This window comes from Centruroides sculpturatus, unplaced genomic scaffold (genome assembly GCF_000671375.1).
Source record: "Centruroides sculpturatus isolate CEXI.00-Female unplaced genomic scaffold, Cexi_2.0 scaffold1152, whole genome shotgun sequence".
Taxonomy (NCBI): domain Eukaryota; kingdom Metazoa; phylum Arthropoda; class Arachnida; order Scorpiones; family Buthidae; genus Centruroides; species Centruroides sculpturatus.
In genome coordinates this window covers 242,124-267,230 of record NW_019385397.1, presented here as the reverse complement: position 1 = coordinate 267,230, position 25,107 = coordinate 242,124, and the positions used below count along the sequence as shown (strand labels likewise).

Below are 25,107 nucleotides of genomic sequence, written 5' to 3'. Positions count from 1 at the left end.
TCCCAAAAAATTATACGTGTTTTGGAAATGTTGAGTGGAATTAGTCTAGAATCGGTTAATTTTATAGAAGAAAACCTTTCAAACAGCCTTAGTCCGTAAAGTTCCCACCTATCGGGCTGCGATTGGCTCATGTATTTAATCATTCCTACAACGTAATTTTCGGTTAGCGTGGAACATATCTAAGCGTTATAGGGGGGTCTACTGTACAGTCATGGCAGCTCATATCTGATTCCAGCAAACAGTGGGGATGCATGTTCTAACCTAACCTAACCTATTCTAATAATTTGGTTGGTAATAATTATGGTAATTTATTAGAATAGGTTAGGTTAGGTTAGGTTAGAACGTGCGTCCCCACCGTTTCCTTTCTTTTGTTTGCTGGAATCAGAGATGAGTCACCATGATGGTACATGCATCTGGACTATAACCGCTACTAAATGTGACATCTTTCATTTATACTAGCTATACAGATGTAGCCCATTACCTACTACCACTACCTGTAGAGCATTCAGCAAAAAAATACTCATTCCAGAACTATTGAATCTGCCGAATACAGGCAATAATACTACTTTATAGATGAATATTTCACCAAGAATCACAATTACATACGATTCCTCAAACTTTTTCGGTAAAGTTTGGCACGGTAATTTTATCCGAAGAAATCACCTAAGAGAAGCTTCTACTATAGTATTTTATATTAGTTAGATTTACTTTAGGTAGCCAAAATGGCGGCTCATCTCTGATTCCAGCAAACAAAAGAAAGGAAACAGTGGGGACGCATGTTCTAACCTAACCTAACCTATTCTAATAATTTGGATGGTAATAATTATGGTAATTTATTAGAATAGGTTAGGTTAGGTTAGGTTAGAACGTGCGTCCCCACCGTTTCCTTTCTTTTGTTTGCTGGAATCAGAGATGAGTCACCATGATGGTACATGCATCTGGACTATAACCGCTACTAAATGTGACATCTTTCATTTATACTAGCTATACAGATGTAGCCCATTACCTACTACCACTACCTGTAGAGCATTCAGCAAAAAAATACTCATTCCAGAACTATTGAATCTGCCGAATACAGGCAATAATACTACTTTATAGATGAATATTTCACCAAGAATCACAATTACATACGATTCCTCAAACTTTTTCGGTAAAGTTTGGCACGGTAATTTTATCCGAAGAAATCACCTAAGAGAAGCTTCTACTATAGTATTTTATATTAGTTAGATTTACTTTAGGTAGCCAAAATGGCGGCTCATCTCTGATTCCAGCAAACAAAAGAAAGGAAACAGTGGGGACGCATGTTCTAACCTAACCTAACCTATTCTAATAATTTGGATGGTAATAATTATGGTAATTTATTAGAATAGGTTAGGTTAAGTTAGAATGTGCGTCCCACCGTTTCCTTTCTTTTGTTTGCTGGAATCAGAGATGAGCCGCAATGACGGTACACGCATCTGGACTATAACCGCTACTAAATGTGACATCTTTCATTTATACTAGCTATAGAGACGTAGCCGACTACCTCTTACCACTATCACTACCCGTAGAGCATTCAGCAAAAAAATACTCATTCCAGAACTATTGAATCTGCCGAATACAGCCAATAATACTACTTTATAGATGAATATTTCGCCAAGAATCACAATTACATATGATTCCTCGAACTTTTTGGTAAAGTTTGGCACGGTAATTTTATACGAACAAATCACCTAAGAGAAGCTTCTACTATAGAATTTTATACAGTCGACCCCCTATAACACTGTAGATAATTCCGTTTTATATGAATTCCATGTTGTACAAGTCACTTAGATTTTACAAATACGTGTGCCGGGCTGTGAACGGCTCACGTATTTGTAAAATCTAAGTGACTCGTACAACATGGAATTCATATAAAACGGAATTATCTACAGTGTTATAGGGGGGTCGACTGTACTTTCCTATCACAAATTTACTACTGATTTGGTGATAATTTAAACGATTTCTTACCATAACCAAGTAAGCATTTATTCATATGGCAATTTCCTTTACTAAACGAATCATTCGCACACTCACCTTACTTATTGCATTATCTCCGTAAGCAGAACGTATTTGGCTGCCTTATACCAGTTTAAACGTTAAAATTCTTCCCTATATTCAGGTTAAGGTTACTTATGAACAAATTTCGACATCATTAGGTTAAAAATACATACAAATTTCTCAATTTCCACCTTTATACAATTATAAATACATTTTCGTGCGTTAAAACCTTGTAAATATTTTAAAATTTGATGATTTAAAGCCCCTCGTTGACCGCAAATTAGGCTTATTTACATTTAGGCTTAGTTAACTTTTAGTAAAACAGACGACTTTTTCGAATTAATTAAGCGATTTAAGCTTTAACTTACCTTTTTTTCTGTATAAATTGCCACTAAATTACCATAACTATCCAAATTTTTTAAGTATTTACGCTTATATCGGAGATTACGATTCGAAAGTCGAATTTAAAAACCAGATTTTCCATCAGACGATATACACGGAAGTTGACGTCAGGTTACACTTGCGTAAACGTTTGACGTCATATCCGATATGTGACGATCTCTATGTTTGAAAGTAATTTATTTTTATTTTTTTTTTTTAAATGGTCGTTATATTTATTTTTCTATTCAAGTGAATTTTTTTTATTAATNTCGACCGTTTGAATGTGAGCGGGGGAGACTAATTCCATTATCTTGTCGGCCATGGCGGCCTGTTGTTGGCGTTTTTCCTTAGATGCGGCTAAAATGGCCTGTACGTTATGAGGAAGTCTCGACAGCCAGAGAGATTGTAGCAGGTCTTCGCTAAAATGGTTTCCGGCCAAGTCGCGCATCCGTGATAATAGGAAGGATGGACGTTGGTCTCCCAGTTCCAACCCTTGAAGAAGAGTTCTGATTTTGGAGGTCTCGCTCTCGGAATAGACGTCGATGAGACGAACCTTTAGCGTGGAAAATTTATTCTGGTCGGGCGGGTTGAGGATTAGGTCCTGCACCGAATTTAAAATTTCCGGCTCTATTGCAGCAACGACGTATTTAAATTTGGTGTCGCCGACGGTTATGTTATTTATCGAAAATTGTGCTTCCAACTGAGCAAACCATAAGTTAGGGTTGCCCTTCCAGAAGGGTGGGGGTCTGATCGCAATGCGTGAAATGTGACGGTGATCGTCATTAATTTCTGCCTCAGACATGATGATTTTTTTACGTAGTTGTGGCAGTGCGGGGGTAGTTATCCTTAAATGATGCGTTGTGTGCGCAGTTCAGCACGTGGGGAAAGGACGAAGAACGATGGCACGTAAAGGCACGTGGCGAGGAAACAAAGGATGGCACGTGGCGCGAGGACAAAGAAGGGTAGCACGTGGTGTACTATACCTTTTCGTTGAGAAAAGTCGACCGTCGACGAAAAATTATCCGTGGTTACACGTTTCGAAGGTCTAGTTGTATGAGTTGGCAGTTCCAAAAAAGGATGAAAGTCCAACGTTGTATCCGATGCGAATGGATGGAATTTTCATGTCGCACGATAGAGTCCTTCGTGGGGTAGAGTCACCATAAAACATATATCACGTTCGGCTCACCAGTTTGTGGGCGCCAGTTCGTGTGAAATTACTCATTACAAACAGGGCCACATACAATAAAAGATTATCATTTATTCTATATATGAATTATGGCGCGACTGTACAGGTTAAAACACGAGGTGTTACTACACACGTCTGGGCCCTTAGTCTCGAGTTTTTCGTGTTACAACTCCCAACGTGTTGAAGGTGTCACGTGGTACCATCTCACACTCTGACGTCAAATTGGTAGTCTCGAGTTCTAACTCACGTGCTTTCCCATCTCACCGTGTGAGTTGCTACTCACGTTGAGTCGAGCATGTGAGATCGCTACACGAAAGTAAAAATGGCTGACGGATACGCAATTCTTATCGCTATCGAAGAGTTAGAAAGAGCCGAAAGACGTTGTTTGAGAAGGCAACGAATTTTTCGACCACGAGTAGATGACATTTCTTTTCGTGTCAAGTCAATACTAATAAAAAAAACTTTAATTCATAATTGATAAATGTATACAGCAAATTTTTCCAAAAATAAAAAGAAGTATCTAATTCATCGAAAAAGAGTATTAAAATGATAGTAAATTATATGTATAAATTATTAAAAGCATAGACACTATATTAAGATTATTTATTAATCAGAAGTGTTAAGTTCTGATTAATAAATAATCTTAATAGACAAAACAATTTAAGAAATAGATCGAGGAAGAAAACTGTATGAAGAAAGGATTAAATTAAAATACTTTTTCCATTACATAACGGAATTTTTAGCTCCAACACACGCGATTAATTTTTCAACTAATTCTTTCCACAAAGCGAACTGTCTTTTTCTTGTAAATTTATTGTCGAATTTTCCACTATTCATTTTCTTATTTTTTACGTATGTTACTAATATTTCTTTTTATTCTTCGCTTATTTTTTAAAATAAAACATTGGACGTTTTCATTTTGTTTCTGCGTACTATATTGCTATAAGACAATTAACTGTAGCACGTGTAAACTAATTCACGTTGATTTGTTTACAACTTGTTACAGTTAAGTTGATTGGTCGATTTATTATAGTCGCAAACCCAGATGCATTGTAAATAATCCCATCATGCTTAACGACACACGCAACCAAGTGAGTATGACGTATTTCCGCTCGCCTTTCGAGTTCGCTCGAAGAGTCTAACTCGAGACTACCGATTATGTGAGTCATAGTAAGACGAGTGAGTTCGATGACGTCAGTTCGAGTACAACACGAAAAACCCGAGACTAAGGGCCCTGGAGAGGTCCAAATCCAACAAGAATGTGTATGATGTCATAGGTCAGGTCAGGGGTTCCCCCTTGTGGCGACTTTGGGGTTTATCGCCAAAGCTGTCGCCACACGCCGTATTCTCACGATCGGGATATTGCGTGCTGCATATTGAATAAAAATTAGATCCTCTTGGGGAGACCTCAAAGTCATTTGCCTAGGGAACTGAGTTTGCTCGGGCCGGCAGTTTATAGCGGTAGGCTGTCACCTTGACTTCTCGGCCATCCGGCCTACGATTAGTAGGTTGAGTTGGGAGAGAGTGATAAAAACATGGTCTTAGTACCTAGAATGTACAGTATGTATAGGCCTATACATGCATTGATCTTAGTAGTTACAATAATGAAACTTCAAAACACATACAAAAAATTGCTCGAGCTAAAGTTAACAAGGGGTGGGAACCTGACATGTTGGTCCCAGAGACTTAAAATTGTAACTTTGCCACTTCGCCATGCCTGAACCATTGCACGTTTCTCAAATCTCTCTTCAGCACATCATATTACAGGGAATGATCTTTAATTTTATAGCTGAACCACGTATAAACAGTACCCTTAGTCGTTTACTCAAACAATTGAGAGTCGGAAAAGATGAAACCCTCGTTCAATTAATACGAAGTATACATATTGTTTCTAAATTTTTATAATCATTTTTATCTATTATTTTTTCTGCATTTGCTCTTGAGGTTTGCCTTTACCTCTGTTGCCAACAATCAATTAAATTCATAGTTTTCTTTGTTGAATATGTGCGAATAAATGTAACTGCTTCTATATCCTGTCCTGGATTGAGGTCATTTTCATACTTCCTCTAATAAAATTATTTATTATTTTATCTTTCCTTATGACTCCAAATATCCATCTTAGCATGTTCATTTCCGTTACCTCATTTTTCTTTCTTGGCTTTTTCTCACTGCCGTAAACTGAATACCGTGAAGCATAGCGGCTTATGACAGCTCCATAAAAGTTTCTCTTTGAATGGCATTTTTTGTGGCATAACACTTTTTTTAGCTTTTTGCCAGCTCTTTCAGCCAGCTTGAATTCTATTTGTCACCTCGTGTTGAAGATTCTTATCACTATAAGACTAATCCTATCTATTTAAATTTATTATTACGTAACATCACTGTTCTAGTTCCGCAAGTATATCGAACGTAGGTTTGTTTTGGATAGTCACAGCACAGCCTATAATTTGATTTTTTTAACTGACTTTGATTCCTTAAGCCTCTAAAGCAGTTGATCAATTTACCAGTTTTGATTAACATTATTCCTTATATTATCCATCAACACTACATCATCCACCAACATCAAGCACAATGGGACAGTACTGTACATCATTCTAAAGGACATAGATCTTGGTGTGGTATTCTGGAAAATTATGACATAATTTTTTGTGAGTCCCTTATTACCAGCAGAGTACTTCTCATGGTATATTAATTAACATAGAGCTTTTCTATAATAATAAAGATCACAATTGTGTAGTTCTCTCTTTCTTTCTCAACATGTGTCTATTACCTATCTTACCATAAATATCGCCTCAGCACCTGATTTACCTTGCATGATTACCTTGCATCATTTTTTCCCGAAATTTTCATTGGAGAAAAGTTTAATGCTCATATAGTTTTCACATTGTTAATCACTTTCCTTATCCTTAGGCTATACTGTATATTAAAATCAGTATGCCGTTCTTCCGATTGTTACATTCTCCCTTCTTCTAGTATGTTAATTTAAAACGTTCGTTTAGCCATTTCATTCGCATTTCTTCTACCGCTTTCCAAACTTCCACTGGCTTTTAGCTTTGCGGTTCTTAATCTTACTTATATTTTGTAGATTCTAATTTGAAGATTGGATATTTGGTGTATTTCTTATTCAATAGCTTTTTAAATTCCTTCGGTCATTTCTTAAATTCTCCTTCTTCACCAGAACTCTGTTCTTAGTCTTTCGAGAGGCGTGTTAGGCTATACCTCTGGACTTCTTTTGTTTTATATCTGCAATTATACAGATTTTTTTTTCTTCTTCTTATATTATCTTGATTATTCCAATTTATTTCCAATTATTTCCTTTAAAAGAGGAAATCCTTTAAAGTTTCGCCATTTTATCATTGAGATTATCATCACTTTCCTCCATCGGGATCTTTTGCAGGATTCTAATCGTTTGTTAAACTTTTTATTATCTTCATCAATATATAGTTGTGGGACGTTATATTAATCACTTGTTTGTTAGTTATCATTTTGACCATCGTTAGATGTGTAAAAACCCAGAAAACTTCACGCGGCCAGTATTTCGGACGCCATTCTTGACCACCCTTCTGCCCAATTATGGCCCTAACCCAGGGGTGACCAACAGTTTTTGGTTACGGGCCGAATTGGAAAGAAAATTTTTTCCATGGGCCGAATTGGAAAGAAGACTTCTTCCACGGGCCAAATTAGAGGCTGCCCTAGGAAGATTTTTGAGATGGTACGAGATCTCATTGTGGTGTCAGATTAAAGATTACAGGATTACAGATACATTTTTCACATTATTATGCTTTATCAACACTCAACGCTGTATTTACGAGATTTGTAATGGAGGGATAAGTCTAAACGCATAGTGTTGTGTTGTTGATTTTTATTTTTAGGCGTCAGAATTTTTCATCGAGCTATTCGGACTTCAGTAGCTAATATTGAAAGATTGATCGCGGACCACATAAATTCATTAGACGGGCCGGATCTAGCCCGCGGGGCGTATGTTGGCCATGCCTGCCCTAACCTTACCCATAAAGGGGATACTAAAAGAACCCTCTTGGTACCCGTAGGGCAGAGGCAGTAAAAAGTATCTTAGAAACTGAGATGAAATAAATAAAACAAAGAATACATGCCAGTATGTATTAAAAACTTTATACCTGTACATATATATTGACGTAAACTAAAATATTATTTAATGATAAATTTGTTTTATATATGCAATAAACAATTACAACATTTTTAAAAGAAATTTTAAAATTAAAAACTATCGATAAAAATATGTGTTGACGTTTTTTTTATCGTGTATAAATTGGGCTAACTTTTGGCCCTTCTTTTTAAATATGTTTCACTGCCGCAAGGGGTCGCTATCTTCGAAATGTTAAGTTACACGTGTAAAGATTTTTCTTTTGTTGTGATCGAAATATGTCGAATTGTCCTTTCAAATGAAAGTAAGTTTGTTGTTTATAGATTGTTGTAAGTGCTTTTTACATGGTAATTCGGCCTTTCCAATTGCTGTTGCTGTATAGTTATTAATTAATTTTGTTACCAGTTTTGCCGCGAACTTCATTGAGGCCCGTGTAACAAATACATGAAGCGTGAAGCTTAAAATATTGGGTTAATCTTTACTTACGTGCACCGTTATGGTAAGACTAGATTCGGGGGAGGGCAGTGAAAACCCCCAAACGGTAGACCCCTTTTGCGATCAAAAAAATGTCTAATGAACCACACGCTACAGAAGCGGAGTCACGTGACCGGAAATGACGTACGTATACTCGCGTGTGCTACATAGTTAAAAGCCAGTCTTCGCTGAGCAACGTGCGCCCCCCATCAGTGGGCGAGTGGTCTCCGTTGCCGCTCATCGCGGTGACCAGACCCTAAACACTGGGAAGTTCGTCGTGGGTTCGCGCCGCGATCGGACAGGCTGGCTGCAAGGAGTTTTCTGGGTTTTCTTCTTGCCAATAACGACTAAATAGGAGGCCAGTTCCCCTTAAAGGTCCTCCCGAAAGGCATTATTTCCCGCGCGTGCGTATAAGCCGTTAGATACGGCCGGCTCTTCGGTCGCATAGCGATCAATAACTCGTCTCTCGGAGAAAAAGCGTGTTAGGCTATAATCTCCATATGAACCAAGGGTGTCGAATAAGAATAAGCAACGTGCGCCCCAATTTTGGGCGCACGTTGCTCAGCGAAGCACTCGTCGAGGGCCGCCCGTAGGGGTGTGGTTCATTAGACATGTTTTGATCGCAAAGGGGGGTTCCCCCTCCCCACGTGACCTGCATTTGTACGTAGAGTCCGAAAGAAGATTGGCAATTGTGCTGAAACCCCTTTCCACGAGGTATGAAGATAGAAAAGCTATCAAAAACTTTCTCGTGATAGTCTATAATGCAGAATAAGGTATGTGTCTCTGAAGCCGAAATTGCTGATATCCCTTTCTGAACTGTACCTTAAGTTCTTTGTTAGTGCTTATTCCAATCAGTTGTTCTTGTAATATGACATCCGTTTCTTCAATGTCACTGTACGAATCAATAATCCACTGTGGTATTTCCATAGTCAAAACATCCTCAAACCTAGTTTCAAAGTCTGTGTGAAGCATATTTAAATGTTGAACGTAGGTTGAAACATCATCATCCTGGCAGTTTCATTTATCATCCTGGCAGACATCATCATGCTTCATTAGTTTAATTCTGACAAGAAAAGCTGAAATTATGGACTTTGTTTTTATCAAATTTAGACTGTCACCTTGTTACTATAAGTTAACATCATTAAATTTAGTGAACAAATCTGTTAAATAAGCAATGTCTGGTTTTCACTTAATTAAATTTTCTTTTAAAATTGGATTTTTATCATCCAAAAACTCTAAAACTGTCTCAAAAAGTGAAAAACGTCTTGTCAAACATAAGCCTTTTGACAGCCAGCATACTTCAGTGTGAAGGAGCAATCGATGAAAGTTCTCATCATTTTCTTCACATAGCTGCATAAATAACCTAGTATTTAACAAATTTTTTATTCCTTCGAATTTTGTTTACTGCATAATGACAAGAAGATTGTTGCAACCTACCACTCAGATTTTTAGCAACTAAATATTGTCGATGTACGACAGTGTATTGCAAACACCCTGAGTAAATTTTGTTTTAAATGGCTTATAAATCCACGATAGTGCCTAAACATGACCGGTGCTCCATCTGCTGCCAGTGATATTATATTTGATAAAGGAATTGCTGTTTTTATGAAATAAATTCTCAAAAACATTACCTATTGATTCGCCTTTGCGAGAACTTTGACAACAGACACTAAAGAGCAGTTCTTCATGGATTTCTTGGTCCATAACAAAATAAACATATGTTAATAATAATGCTTCTTTACCAGGTAAAGTTGACTTGTTTAGTTGTATAGAGAAATGGGTCGTTTGCAGGTAATTACACAAGAAGCTTTTAATATCATAACTATTTCATCAATACGTCTTTAAACTGTGTTGTTGCTCAAAGGAATATTTTTATTATATCATATGTAGATTTGTGTAGAACAGTTCTTAAAACCTCTTCAATGGCTGGCAAAATTAATTGTTTCCCGATAGTATGCTATAAGTAGCGAGATAGTGTAAGACCATCAATTTGTTTGTGACTCCAAAGCAACATACTATCCATCGTGAGTCTCATGAAGTTTTTCTTTAAGTATTTGAAAGTATTTCAAATCTGTCTGTATTATCAGGGTGACACCATCTCAGATGATCCTCTAGCTTGGATGGTTTCATAGCTTCATTGCTCAAAACTTTGCTGCATAAAAGGCGCACAGGCAATCGTTTGTCCAACAATGATGGAATGAAGCCAGATTTCAAATAATCAACACTGTATTGTCTACATTACTTTTTAGATTCAGCCATGTTTATTGGTTATCTGTACACAAAAATTAAGCTATTTAAATATGATAAGACATAGCATTCAAAATTGATACCTGGTGTAAAACCTTATTTTAATTTAATCTTTAGATATCTTTTGTATGTATATAGAGAGGAATCATGCACCATAGAATCTTGTTTTTAAATATAGAGAAATATATAATACTGATTGCTAAAACTTTGGACAAAAAAACTATTAATTATGGAATACTTGTGTAAATGTGGTTGACTTGAATATTGAACTGCTATTACCTCAAGTTATGATCTATGCCAAGGGTATTCAAACATTTTAACAGTGCGACCCCAAGGTAATTTTCCACGACCCCAAATTCGGTCGCGACCCATAGATTGAATACCACTGATCTATGCAATTGGAAGAACTACAAAAGAAAAATTATAAAAAAAAATTANTACCATGTTGTGTCTCCAACCAGGCTTTTGTTTATTGTAAACAACCAACTGTTCAAGTATGAAATCTGCTTTGCTGTTACCTACAAATATATATAATTTTATTAGTCACAAACAAAAATCAACCAAAAATTAAACAATCAATAGTAGGCTACATAAAACCAATTTTGATTTGAATATTGATATAACATATATTGATATTGATATAACAATGTATTACATAATATTCCTAATATCCTATCACATGAATTATTGTAACATACCTTGGATGCTGTCATTCTCTAAGCTTTCTATATTATATTTTCTGAGTTTTCCAGCCAACAATTTATTTTCTGCTTTCATTCTACACTGTTTTTCATATAGTTGCTTGATAATGTGACCTTGCCTACTGCATTTCTGCTCCAAAGTTTTCAGTCTTCTCTTGTCAGACTTCATTTTTAACATTCCCTACAAAAACTTCTATACTAGATGCAGAATTAGATGTCACAGTCTGAAAGTTCACATGTTAGTGTTGAACTAGAGAACCTTCTTTCATAGTCTAAAAAAACGGCTTCATTCACTAGACTCATTAATGGGACTTGATCATGTACTTGTGGCTCAAATTGAACATGCTTTTGTTTGGTACAGGTACAAACTCCTTTAAATACACTCTCACCAAAAACTGGAACTGTAATATTCACATACGTAAACTGCATCAACACGGATGTCATTCTTTTATCATCAGCGTGGAAACGATATCTTGACTCATAACATACGTCATATACGATACGTCACAGCCGTTTTTCGTTCTTTTAAAATTTAAAAGGCAGCTAAGTTCTATTTATAGAACTGTTTTTCCAGTTTGCATTTCCTGATGAAGGCCGATAAATTCAGTGGCCGAAAACGTTCGACATGTATTTTTTGATGTTCATTTGCTGGAAATTTTGAATTTACATAAGTATTGGAATAGCCAAATAAATTAAAATTCTTTAAAATATCTCTTAAAAAATTTTTCTAAAAAAGTATATTTACAATATTTTAAACTAATCTTTGCTTATTTTTACGCTTAAATTCTTATTTATACAATTTTTGGAGTTTATAATAGCCACACTTTCTTTGAATTTTCTATTATATGTATTCTTTTCTTTATATAAAATTTTTACATTAGCTTTATCTATATTACAAATATTTAGTAGATAATTATCATGAAAGACAGAATTTAATCTATGATATTTAATATCTGCAATATGTTCTTTTAATCTTGTATTTAGCTTACATTTAGTTTCATCTATATAGATACTGGCATCTTTCATGGAATCTCGTAGACATAGTACGTGGAATCTCAAATTTTTGTATAAATATCAGTCAGAACCCAGGAGTTTTTAACATTGATTTAAAAAGTTTTCAGCTTTAAACATCATAAAAAGTTTCAACTTGATTTAAAATGAGTTGTAAGTATATTTTTCATATATATTTATATTTAATTAATAATATATTTCAAAAAAGAAAATATTTTAGATTCTGGTGCTTTATATTCCAATACCTTCATACTTTAGCTGTGAGTATTAAATAATAAACATTTTTGTATATACCAATATTTAATCGATATTAATATTAATTAGATTTCAAACCTCGCAATGATTCGTGGGTGGATTGTGATGATGATAAATTATTCTCTAGATATGATGAAAAATGCAATATTGGAGTAATTATTGATTTTGAAGCCTTTATGATACATGACATGGATATACCTTTTAACACTTTGTGCTGACAGCTTGGGTTTTTGGTATGAAATTCGAATGAATTTCAAAAAATTAATTTCTTTAATGAAATGATTACTTTTAACGATTTAAGTTATTCCAATAAAAAAAATGTAAGATTTGCTAACCGTTTACACCAGGGGTGTCCAACCCGCAGGCCGCATGCAACCCAAGGCAAGTTTGAATGCGGCCCAATAAACGTGTAAACAAAACCGACAAATGTTTTAATTTTTTAATTATTTTTTTATTTCAATGGCATAAACTCAAAAAAGAAGGTTCACAAAGCCATAAACTTTTATACATATTTTATTTTTGAGTGAAAAGGAAATATTTTCAAATACTTGGAGATGTGTGAATGACAAAGGAATACTACATAAAGCTGGAGTTGTGACTGAAAGGATTAGAGACCCGAATTTAAGAAAAGGAGAGAAAGGTCAAAAGATAAAAAGTAGTGAGAAAGATTAAATAGACCTTCTGTTATGCAAATATTGGCCTTTAATTTTCCAACCTTTCCTCACTACTTTTTATCTTTTGGTCTTTCTCCCCTTTTCTCAAATTTGGGTCTATAATCCTTTGAGTTCCAACTCCAGCATTATTTAGTATTCCTTCCAGAGTTGCAAGATTTGGCTACTTTGCGCCAAATTTGGCTACCATTTTTTTAGTTTGGCGTAAAAATTATAATTTGGCGCATTGGCTACTTTTTGGGCTACATATTATTTATAAATATATAGACGAATAAAAATGCTCTTAAAAATGGTGTTTCATCATTTTTTATTAGAGACCCAAATAAAACAAATATTTATGTTTTTGAAATAAATCTTTGTTTGGTTCTTTTATAATAAATGAATTTATCTATTTCTAATTAAAAATTGAAAGTATCTGTTGAAGTAATTTTTTAAAATATCCTTTTTTGTAATAAAGTTATAGTACTTATTACTATAATCTAGACATGTTAATCCTTAAATATACAAGTATATTTAAGGATTAGGTCGCAAATATATTATATATACTTGTGGCCCAAAATGCCATGACTTCTTCCAGAGGAACAAAAAGGTTGGACACCCCTGGTCTCTATTTAGCATATAATAAACAGTATTTTGGGGATTGGGAAAAAAGCGATAATGTATGTGAGGTTTTATATAATTTATTTTTAAAATATAAAATATTTTATTATAAAGGAGGGAAAATTTAAAAAAATTACTTAAATTTAACATTGCAGCCTGTCTGATGTTTTCTCGTATAAAACATACATGATCAAACATGGTAAATATATTTTATTATTATATAAAAATTGGTAAATATGATTTTTTAATTTATGTTTTTTATTTTACTTTGAACAGGTTTCTGGTGACAAGTGTTTTGATAAATAAAAGATTTTTACATTTTAAATATTTTTATTATTTTTTATTGAATTACAGCATTGATTATACATTATAACATGCGGATGTGCTAAATAAAAATGATGTTTAACAAATTTCTTTACAAATTCATCATTATAAAATTTATCTGTTGTACTTAATTTTTTTAAACATTGATTTCTATTCATTTTATATAAAAAATACAAACAGAAATATCCACGATTCGTTGAATATAAATTCTGATGAACAATATTATTCCAACAATGTTTTTTAGAATTTAATTTAATAATAATCGGTTTTGTCGGTTTTATTCCGTAACTATCGTAGTAAAAACGAGTTTTTCTTGTAAAGAATGCAGATACGCCAATGACTTCTGGGTTTATTTTTTTTTTGTCTAAATTAATTATAAACAATTTATATTTAGTGGAGCAAATGGGTATATCATTGGATGCAGAACTCCTTCAAAAGTTCTTTCTATTTTTGAGTCACTGGATGCCAGTCTCCACAAAGTGATAGTATTCATTAATATTCTAAATACAGTTCTAGAGTGTTATTGTATTCTAGTAAACAAATAACATTTACAGTTTCTAATAATGTGGTCAAAAATTTAAATTCGATTGAAATGTTTTCTTGTTGATTGATTCTGATGCGGAACAATTAGGAGTAAGATCAAAACAATATAAACTATAGCTGTCTTTATAATCCTTGTAAGATATATCTGTAAATTTATGGTGATTAATACATCCTATGTCTTAAAGTACAGTAGAGCGTCGATTATCCGAATCAATTGGGGACGGGTTGTTCGGAAAATCGATGTTCCGGATAAACAATTATGTACGAAAAAATATATTAATTTATCCCATCTTGACATTTTTCTTTGTTGCATGGCGCTTCGCGTTGAATTTTCGTCGATGTTAAGCCTAACGAAGACTATTGTATCGTTAAAAATTATTTTTTTATTTTGTACAAACAAAATAAATATATTGAAAAATATAAAAACAATAAAAAATTATACTTCAGAAGTTAATTTAGTATCAAAAACGTAAAATATTTGAGTAGCCCAAGACATAGCTAAAGATTTCAGCGCCACAGCACTGGCGAAAATTTAAATTTGCGGACTGGAATTCTTTCGGATAATCGACGCTCTACTGTAATAATATAAAATTTTTCGCGTATATGTTATTTGTATAATTGGGAGTATAAGGTTTCGGAGGAATCATTTGGTTGTTTTTTAATAAACATATATTATTTAAATTATAATTTTTAAAATTGAAAGGATTATATTTTACATTTCCATTAAAGTCAACTCTCCCTGATGTTACATAACATGAGAAAATATGTAAATAAACGCATGCAAAAATGCAAATTATAGTCAAATATTGTAAAATAGTCGAAATAATGTATAGTGTACATTATCTGGAAGGAAACTTGTGTTAACTTGAACCCTCAGATTCCCATGGCATTAGAGTAATTGAGACTTAGTGTAAATAATGGTATTAAAAAATAGCAGTTTACTTTATAGATGTAATTTACTAGTTTTCATGTCCACTCCGGCCAGGAGTGGACTTGTTACCGAAAGAGACCCGGAAATTCTGATGTCATCACATAACTTCAGAATAAAAGATTCAATAAATAGAGTTCTAATAAAGATAGAACGTAGAAACTTTTTATTCCAAAGTTAAAAGACTCGTCTAAATACAGTAATATATAGCCTAAATATGTATTCGATAATTTTTACTTTCCTGGCTGTTATATATAATAGAGGGAAAGTGTAGCACTCAGTCAAAAAATGACCCATTCCAAATTTTTACATCTTTGGACTCAGCACCTTGAAATTTCAAGATATGCAAAAGATTCGAGGTGTTTTTCTATATGTGTGGGGGGCATGACAGGGTAAACAAAATCATTGTTCACCCTGTTTGAAGCATAATAATTTCTATGGTCAGAGTGGTTAGAATTAGAGTCATATGGCTTAACACAGGAGTTAGTTATTAAGTGTCAAAGTGTTTGAACTAAATCATGTCCCTATTTACATTGTAACATCTTAGACGAGAACATCTTAACAGGTTTTACTGTTGTAAAAGTTCGTCCGATGGAGAATTATTTTTAATAAAATAAAAGACAAAACTGTCCAAAAAGGTTTTACTGTACTATTATAAAATGACAAAAAAGCTTGCTTTGAGGGTAGTGACGAGTTTTATTTTATTTTTTATTTTGAATGCTAATAATGAGTAAAATATTCATTAAAAGATACGACACATGACCCCTTTTATGTCTTCACCCTATTGACCTTCAATTAAAAACCAAAATTTAATAGTATTAATGCCCTTTTATATGGAAGCTACAGTACCACATTTCGTTTTTTAAACTTTACCCACTCTGAGATATTGTTTAATATCTCAGAACAGAAAATAAAGAAATTAAACAAATTAGATGACAACACACACACGCATGCAAATTTTTTCCCTTTTATTGACTTTTGAGGGGTTTGGGAGATCTCCAAACGTGTAGATATGCAAAAACGAAAAAAAAACTTGGAGGATCAAATTTGACAGAATTCCAATACTTTTCCGTTTTATATACATAACAAGTTGGTAAGTAAAAAGGAGTCGGAATTGGCGGATTTTTTGACGACTCCGACTCCGGTTAAAACACCAAAACTCCACGACTCCAACTCCCTGATTATTGGTTAAAATGGTTACATTATGGGCCACTTAGTATAAATATAAGATGTCTATCACATTTTTCGCAATCCAATTCTTTCTATGTTTGTTTTGTTTCAGATAAAATGTCGAGTACACTCCAAACTTCTGAAGACATACAAGAATATCTTTTTGATTTTGAATCAGATGATGGAAATATGTATATACTTACATCATCTGATGGTGAACCATCAGATGATGTGAAGCAGATGTAGGCCTACCATGCACAAGGGCAAGCGCTGGACCTTCTAACCTCGCGGGTATAACTGGATAGAAGTTGCGGAGTTTTCTGCTCCTCCCTTTCCCCTTCCAGGGGAATATATCTGGAGCAAGAGTAATTTCTGAACGAAATTCTGAACTGGATATATTTGAAGTGTTATTCACTGAAGAAAACATCTGTATAATTACAGAAGAAACGAATCGTTATTTTGAACAGGTCAGTGCAAAAATTTACTATTTCCTAACATACGGGATTCTTGGAAACAAACAACAACTACAGAAATAATGTTATTTTTTGGACTATGCATGCTAATGGGGAGTGTTTCAAAAAATTCTATTGGTGACTATTGGCATAGTAATCCGAAAATTTCAATGCCGTTTTTCTGAAACTATGTCCAGAAATAGATTTGAGCTTCTGTTTACAATGCTTCGTTTTGTAAACATTTGAACACTAAATCCAGAAAATCGACTTTCTAAACTTGGAAATATATTCAAAAATCTAAAACCCTCCTGGAAAACATATTTATTTCCGTACAAAAATGTATGCTTTTTCTTTGGAAAGGACGACTTTTGTTCAGACAATATATCCCTTTAAAACGTTTTTATTTTGGAATAAAATTGTATGCTTTAGCTGATTGTAAAACAAAATTTGTTTTGGAGATCATAATATGCACTGAAAAAACGACAGAAATTCTGGATAGATATAAAGCTTTCAGACACTCTGGAAGTGTAGTACTTACGCTCCTTGAGTATATTATAGCAGAAACCATAAATTGTATATAGACAGTTATTATACTTCATCTGAACTTCACTTTTGTTTGAGAATAGAGGGAATTGAATCATGCGGAACTGTCCAGAAAAACAGGAAGAATTTCCCAAATGATAAAAAAAATTAGTTTGAGGAGAAGTGACCCATTTTTCATACGGACAGCATGTTATATGAACGATGGGTGGATAAGAGAGAGGTGAGAATGTTGTCAAATTTTCTCCCAAACGAAATGGAAACTGAGACATTAACTTCAACATTAACAAGAAATACCATAAAGCCACTAAGAAAATATAATGAAAATATGGGGCAGTAAATAATCTTGATGCAGTCCTCAGTTACAATCAAACTCCCAGATAAACCATTAAATGGTACAAAAAGCTATTTTTTCATTTTCTGGATATATGTACAGTACATATAATTCTTTCATTTTGTATAAAGATAAGCATCTAAAAAATATTGACATTTGTCGAAATTTAGACACGAACTAATACAACAAATTGTAGAAAAATACAGAGAGGAAGCCCCAGCAACTATGAAAGTCTGAATAGACTAAAAATAGAGAAACATTTCCTTTCTCTTATTCTACCCACTGAAAATAATAAAAATCCCTATAAAAGATGCCACGTTTGTGGAAACTCAAAAGTTAACCTGAGAAGACTTGTTCAAACCCGGTATGAGTGTAAAAAAATGTAATGTTGCGCTATGCATTACTCCTTGTATTGAGATATATCATAAGAAAATTGTGTTTGAGTTGTATTTTATTTTTTTATTTACTTTGTATTAACATGATATTGTATATATGTTATTATCTTTTTTTCTTTTTTGTTTACTTTTTTACATTATAAATGAATAAATAATAAAAGTATGTCAACAAAGGGTTTTTAAGATTATTTTTCATTTATGATTAAGTAATGCTAACCAAAAGTTAGAAGTAAAGCTAGTTTATTCACTGGATAATTAATGGCAAGTCTGAATGCCGTAACCTCAGTCACATTATTAAATATTATCCAATATGTCGTGGAAAAAATATCAGAAGCAATCAGTAAGAGAAAAGAAACAGTATATAAATTCTCTTCCACGATAATAAATCTTATATGAAGTAAATATATACAATTGAACCTGAGAGTCTCGATTTAATGGGAATGAGAAAAATTGAATATATAGATGTTCCAGTACAGTAAACAATAATATACTTGAATGCAGGTACGGTGTTTCACTGATGCAATAGCAAGTACAGTACACACTTGTATTAGATGTAAATGAAACTATTTGTGGTATATTTAAACAGAAGCCGTTTGTCAATAGTTTGTAATGCCCGACTTTCTTTAACCAGTATGACGCAAGCCAAACTGGTAGCCAGAGAAAAACCGCATTAATTGTAACAGATATATCTTATGGTATCACAACATGGTCGCTGATCTTTGAATTTGTAATTGACACTTCAGTTCATAATTTGAAACAGAGGTACATATAAGAATGTGCATATAAACATTTTAATATTTACTTTATAACATTTTGTAAACATAACATTTTACAATTGTAATATCTGTTATTGTATGGAAACACTTAATATCACAGTAAAAGAAATTGTACAAATATCTATCCACTTTTTAACTGCAAGATTATTTCTGATTGCTCATTTTTAACCTTTCAACGTCACAATAATCTGCATTTTAACATTTAAATTTTAAATACAATGAAACTGCAGGGTCGGCAGCCTTTTGAGTCGGAAGAGCCAAAAATTACAATTTACAAAATTTCAAAGTTTTTAAAGAGCCACAAAATTTTTTCTTGCCAACAATAAATAGTACTCGCATAAATAAAGTTTTTTGATAAAAAAAACTAATCTATTTATTCATATATAAGTAGTGTTTTTCACAACAAATTAGATAATATATATATGGCATTATTAGATAATTACTTATTATTTAAGTAAATTATTACTACAATTAAACATTTACTTACAACACTAACTTGTACTTCAATAACAAACAATTGAGCAAACAAATTCAATGGGAGCGTTGGCTTTGCATGGTTTTAGAAAGTTTGGATAAATTTGGCTCTAATAGATAATTACTTATTATTTAAGTAAATTATTACTACAATTAAACATTTACTTACAACACTAACTTGTATTTCAATAACAAACAATTGAGCAAACAAATTCAATGGGAGCGTTTGCTTTGCATGGTTTTAGAAAGTTTGGATAAATTTGGCTCATAACTTGTTGTTTTAAGTTTCAAACACGACTCTAAATTTTCATTTGTTAGTTGGCTTCTTACTTTACTTTTAATTATATTCGTGCACGAGAATGCTTGCTCGCACGAATATGTCGATCCGAAGATAGTCAGTACTCCAAATGCCAACTTCTTCACCTCACTGTAGTAATCTGGAAGACTATTCCATGCGTCAAATATAAGTGCCTCAACTCGCGGCATTTCTTTTAAAGCTGTTCATTTTTGTTGCGTTATGTACATACATTTCTGGACCTCCAACTATTCCAACTTGCTTTTCAACTCTGTAAATTTTCCACTCCACAAAGCTTTACTTTTTAAATCGATCAATTGCATTTCTAGAGATCCAGTATTAATTCCAATTGGCTCAATGTGGATTTCGTTACTATTTGTGTTGAGAGGATTTACTATGAATGCTAAAGTGGTTTTGAATTGCATAATCTGTCAGCAAATTCATCTTTAATTTTTTTTATAACTGTTCTGAAGTAATTTGTGTCAACAGTTGCACTGGTTTTATTGCGATATTGCTTTAGAAATTGAAAATGAAGTAATTTACTGCTCTGAATATCTTCTGCAAAAAGAATTAATTTTTCTTCAAAACAAACCAATTCTTCTACCAAAACATAGGCTGTGATATCCACCATAAAGTAAAATTTTTGGCACCATTTGTCGTTCTCTAATTCAGGGTGATTAATGCCTTTTTCATTTAGGAATGTATTTATTTTATTCAAGCACAATGCAAAACGTTTCAACACCTTACCTTTAGAAAGCCATTGCACTTTATTGTGAAGAAGGAGGTCGGAATACTGAGTCTCCATTTCATTTAAGAATTCTGTAAACTGACGATGGTAGAGTGCTTTTGACAAGATGCTGTTAACAATCTTGATTACTAAATTCATGACCTCAACTATTTCGGCCGGAAATGTTTGGGCACAAACTTGGTGTAATATGCAGTGAAACATAAGAATTTTGTGATTTATTTTGCTCTGAAGAATCGTTGTTGCCCCTTTATTTTTTCCTGTCATACTTCTGGCTCCATCAGTTGCTATTGAAATGATTTTATTTAAATTGATCTTATTGTCTTCAAGGCATTTTTGCACGGCATTCGCTATATCTTCCCCTCTAGTTTGTCCTGAGAGTGGTAGCAATTTTATAAGTTCTTCCTTTGGACCTTGGGAATACATATATCTGACAAAAAGGGCAACTTGTGCCATGTCTTTTATGTCGCAAGAGTCATCTATAGCAAGTGATAAGGCAGAAGGAAGTTGAATATCTTCCACCTGCAAATATGTTACATTTGAAGACATTTTAGCTATTCTATCTTGTACTGTTTTAGCGGATAGTGGCAAATCTTTGATTTTTTTCAAGATTTCTGGTTTGCTTTTGAAATCACGAAACAGTTCTTCAGATGCACGTATGAAGCAATCTTTGACATACTCACCATCTGTGAATGGTTTTTCTTTTTGTTTTGCAATTTCTAGTGATACCGCGAAGCTTGCCAGATTAACATTACTTGTAGATTGCATCCAGTTACTTAACATGGAACTTGATTGCTGTTTTTGTTTTTGGAGCTCGTCGACATCTTTTTTCATTCTTCGCCGGCTGGAAATTTACTAGCAAACTGAGTATGTTTTTTTAGTGAAGTGTCTCTCTAAATTTGATTTCTTATTGTGTGCGAGTTTTTCGTGGCAAATGAGACATGTCGGAAGAGTATCTGAGTTGCATATTAATGCGAACAACTCTGTCCAATCCCAATTGAATTCTTGATGCTCTTCTTCAGTTCTTCTCTTTTCTTTGTAGATGCCATGCTTAGGGTAAAGCTGTAATAAAGAATTTTTGGATCAATGGTATTATCTCCCCCAGAAAATATCAATGCTATTATTTCCCCCCAGAATAAAATGTCAAAAATATAAAGATAAAAATTATATAAATAAGTTTAAGAAGTCTTATTAGTCAATTAATTTCAATACACTCACATATTTTAAAAATCTCGTTTCCTATGAAGTGCTCTCTCCACATAAACTCAGCTAAATAAGGTCATTTTAAGGAATCATAATTATTTTTTAGAAAATATCAATGGTATTACTTAGGTGTCCAAAATAACAGATGACAAGTTTTGCAATTATTTACTATGTCAACGTATACCTAAGTAAATACATACAAGAAGCTAGGCATAATGAAATATAATTTATCAAAAAACATTGTACAATAATATTTCCCAATTAAAAACACTTACCTAAATAAAATAAATAATTTTCTAATAATTTAATTATTAAAATAAATAATTTAGACACGAAACACTGTTTGTCTCACTCACGTACTGATTGACTATAAGTACATAGTTTTGTCGTGATAAACACGTTCTGACAAGTCGTGATAAACACGGACTTGTCAGAACTTGTTTATCATGATGCAGTCTGCACATTTTTGTTTTTTTTTAATTTTGGCAAATATTAGATACTTAGTTTACGAGTAAAGGTGTTATGCCCAGCTATGCCGAAATCAATGAAAATTGCCAAACATATAAACAATCTAAAACTGCAAATATCTACCTACTTTGATCCTCGGAGTTCGAAAATAGGTTTATTAAATAACAATTTATAGGTACTTACACTTATAATTATTATTTTAACGCTAATTTTTAAATAATAAAAGCTATAAAATAGATAAATAATAAAATAGGTAATTTATTGAATATACTGTATATTTTAATAAAAACACTTTCGCGGTAATATCCAACAGTAGTACTTAGTTTCTTTTTTGACAATTCTTATTGACTTCAAAAAAAGTAGTTAGGTATCTTATTTGGAAAAATTATGTATAGTATGTATTTTAAAAATATAATAATTATTATGTTACCTACTGTGGTGTTAGTCGCACCACTGTTTGTGTGTTCGCTGAGAATAAATATAGAACCTGTAGTCATATATCTCATTGTTTGCTTTATTCACATTATGTACATAGAAATCTCGTTCTACACTATCAGTACGGTTGGTTAGGATCCATGTGGTGGTACGTGAGAGTAACCGCGTCCAGAGAGTAGTTGACAAGTCGGGAAAAGAAAAAAGAATATGGCGGACGGCCTGCACATGTTTATATATCCGTCACGCCAGCGCCATCTGGATTTTCAGATGTAGCGCTAGTTACAATTATTCGGCCGCCACACACTTCCCCACCAGTGACAACGAGAAGTTTACCGTTATATAGCTACAATATCATTACGGTTAACCCGTCATAAATATCGCGGGTTGAATCGGACCCATCGACTGGATCTGGTTGTGACCGGCGCTCGTCTGTTGTCCGGCATTGTTGCTCCTGCTGTCAACTTATCAGCTGTCTTCTGCTGTTCGGAGTTTAGGGGCGGCCCTCCAGACTTTGTATCTGTGTTTTCCTCGATGAATGCCGGTTTTAACCGGTCTATGTTTATTGCTATCTTTCGGCTGCCCTGTTCGATTGTGAAAACCTTGTCATCTCTTGATATAACATGAAAAGGACCCAAATAGACTGGTTGTAACGAGTTCCTTACCGTGTCATTGCGCACAAATACCTGTTGGCACGAGTTCAGTTCTTCGTGTACGAAGCAGGTTGTCCTGTTTGGTTGCCTGGTGGGTGTTGGGCGTAACTTTTCCATGGTGCTTTTAACACGCCCAACGAAGTTCGCTGGGTCAGGGTTGTACCTGCTTAGAGTAAAAAATTTGCCTGGCAACCTAAGGTTTTGACCATAAATCATTTTGGCAGTGGAGGCCTGTATGTCTTCTTTGAATGCTGTTCGAAGGCCAAGGAGAACCGTTGGGAGTACATTTGCCCAATCGTCTCCTCCATGGCAACGTAGGGCTGCCTTAAGTGTGCGGTGGAGCCGTTCCACCATTCCATTCGCTGCTGGATGGTACGGGGTTGTGCGGATCTGTTTGATGGCCAGGGTTGTTGATAAAGAGTGGAAAAGGTTGGACTCAAATTGGCGTCCTTGGTCTGAGGTCAATCTGAGCGGAATGCCAAAACGGCATATCCAATTCGCGTAAAACGCTTTTGCAATCGATTCCACCAAGATATCGGCGACCGGAATGCACTCCGGCCACCTGGAGTACCTATCGATACATGTAACGATGTATGTAAAGCCTTTCGACGGGGAAAGCGGACCCACTATATCTATATGCACATGCTTGAAACGGAAACTGGGATGAGAAAGGTGCCTGATTTTGAGCGAGTATGCCTGTGCACCTTGGAGCGTTGGCACTGGAGGCAAGCGCGTGTCCACTTGGTTACATATGATCTCATGGACTTCCAGCAGTATCGCTTGCTTACTAATTTTGCTGTTGCGCGGATACCAGGATGTGCCAGACCATGAACAGAGTCAAAAACCTATCGTCTAAACTCCTCGGGAACAAACGGCCTGACCTTGTTTTTTTGACACATCACAATACAGCTGGGCTGCCGAGTCATCTATTGGCAGCAGCTTCAGAACTAACCCGGTCGAGTTGGGGTTGTTAAGTAGCGCCTGCAGCTGGTCGTCTGTCTCCTGGGCTCTAGCCATTTCCAGATAGTTAATCGGCAGATTTGTGATTGCTTCTACACACGATAGCGTGTCGGCTAGAATATTTTTTTTGCCCTTGATATGTCGAATATCTGTTGTAAACTGGGCGATAAAATCTAGTTGCCTAACCTGCCGGGGTGAGCACTTGTCCGATTTCTGCATAAAGGCATAGGTCAATGGTTTGTGGTCCGCGTGAATTGTAAATGCACGGCCCTCTAGCATATGCCTAAAGTGTTGGACTGCCATATAAGCTGCGAGTAGTTCCCTATTGTACGCACTATACTTGCGCTCCGCTGGTGTTAGCTTGCGGGGAAAAAAGGCTAGAGGCTTCCACTCGTCCTGCTTTTGCTGCAAGACCTCACTTACGGCGATGTCAGACGCGTCAACCATCAGTGCTGTCGGTGCTGTGGGATCGGGATATACTAGCGTTGCTGCTCGCGCTAATTTATCTTTGCACTCTTGGAAGGCTTTTTCTGGGTCTTCGTCTCAATTAATCGCACGATTGTCGTTCTTTGCTGCCCCTTTAAGGTACTCACAGAGGGGCGCCTGGGATTTTGCCGCATGGGGAATGAAACGTTGGTAAAAGTTCAGCATTGCCAGGAACCTACGCAATTCACGTACTGTTTTTGGTTGAGGTATCTGGCCTATTGCTGCAACCCTATCTGGCATGGGGCCAACGCCTGAGAGAGTTAC

General features: G+C 34.5%; 2 protein-coding genes and 1 long non-coding RNA gene across 5 annotated transcripts; 1 reads left to right on the top strand and 2 right to left on the bottom strand.

Moving 5' to 3' along the window:
- Positions 1 to 2,641: 2,641 nt before the first annotated feature.
- On the bottom strand, positions 2,642 to 3,296 carry LOC111638526. Its single transcript, XM_023384239.1, has one exon. The coding sequence runs from the start codon at positions 3,200 to 3,202 to the stop codon at positions 2,642 to 2,644; it is 561 nt and encodes a 186-aa protein (XP_023240007.1). The 5' UTR covers positions 3,203 to 3,296.
- A 4,623-nt stretch (positions 3,297 to 7,919) lies between these two features.
- Positions 7,920 to 19,221, top strand: LOC111638525. 3 transcript variants are annotated; one of them, XR_002758889.1, is made up of 4 exons: positions 7,920 to 8,010; positions 12,138 to 12,292; positions 12,360 to 12,399; positions 16,743 to 19,221. It is a non-coding gene; the product is annotated as an uncharacterized LOC111638525 (long non-coding RNA). The 3 variants fall into 3 exon arrangements; XR_002758888.1 differs by lacking the exon at positions 16,743 to 19,221 and adding an exon at positions 12,464 to 12,852; XR_002758890.1 differs by lacking the exon at positions 12,360 to 12,399.
- A 1,078-nt stretch (positions 19,222 to 20,299) lies between these two features.
- LOC111638519 (general transcription factor II-I repeat domain-containing protein 2A-like) lies at positions 20,300 to 21,764 on the bottom strand. Its single transcript, XM_023384235.1, has one exon. The coding sequence runs from the start codon at positions 21,473 to 21,475 to the stop codon at positions 20,300 to 20,302; it is 1,176 nt and encodes a 391-aa protein (XP_023240003.1). The 5' UTR covers positions 21,476 to 21,764.
- Positions 21,765 to 25,107: the final 3,343 nt, after the last annotated feature.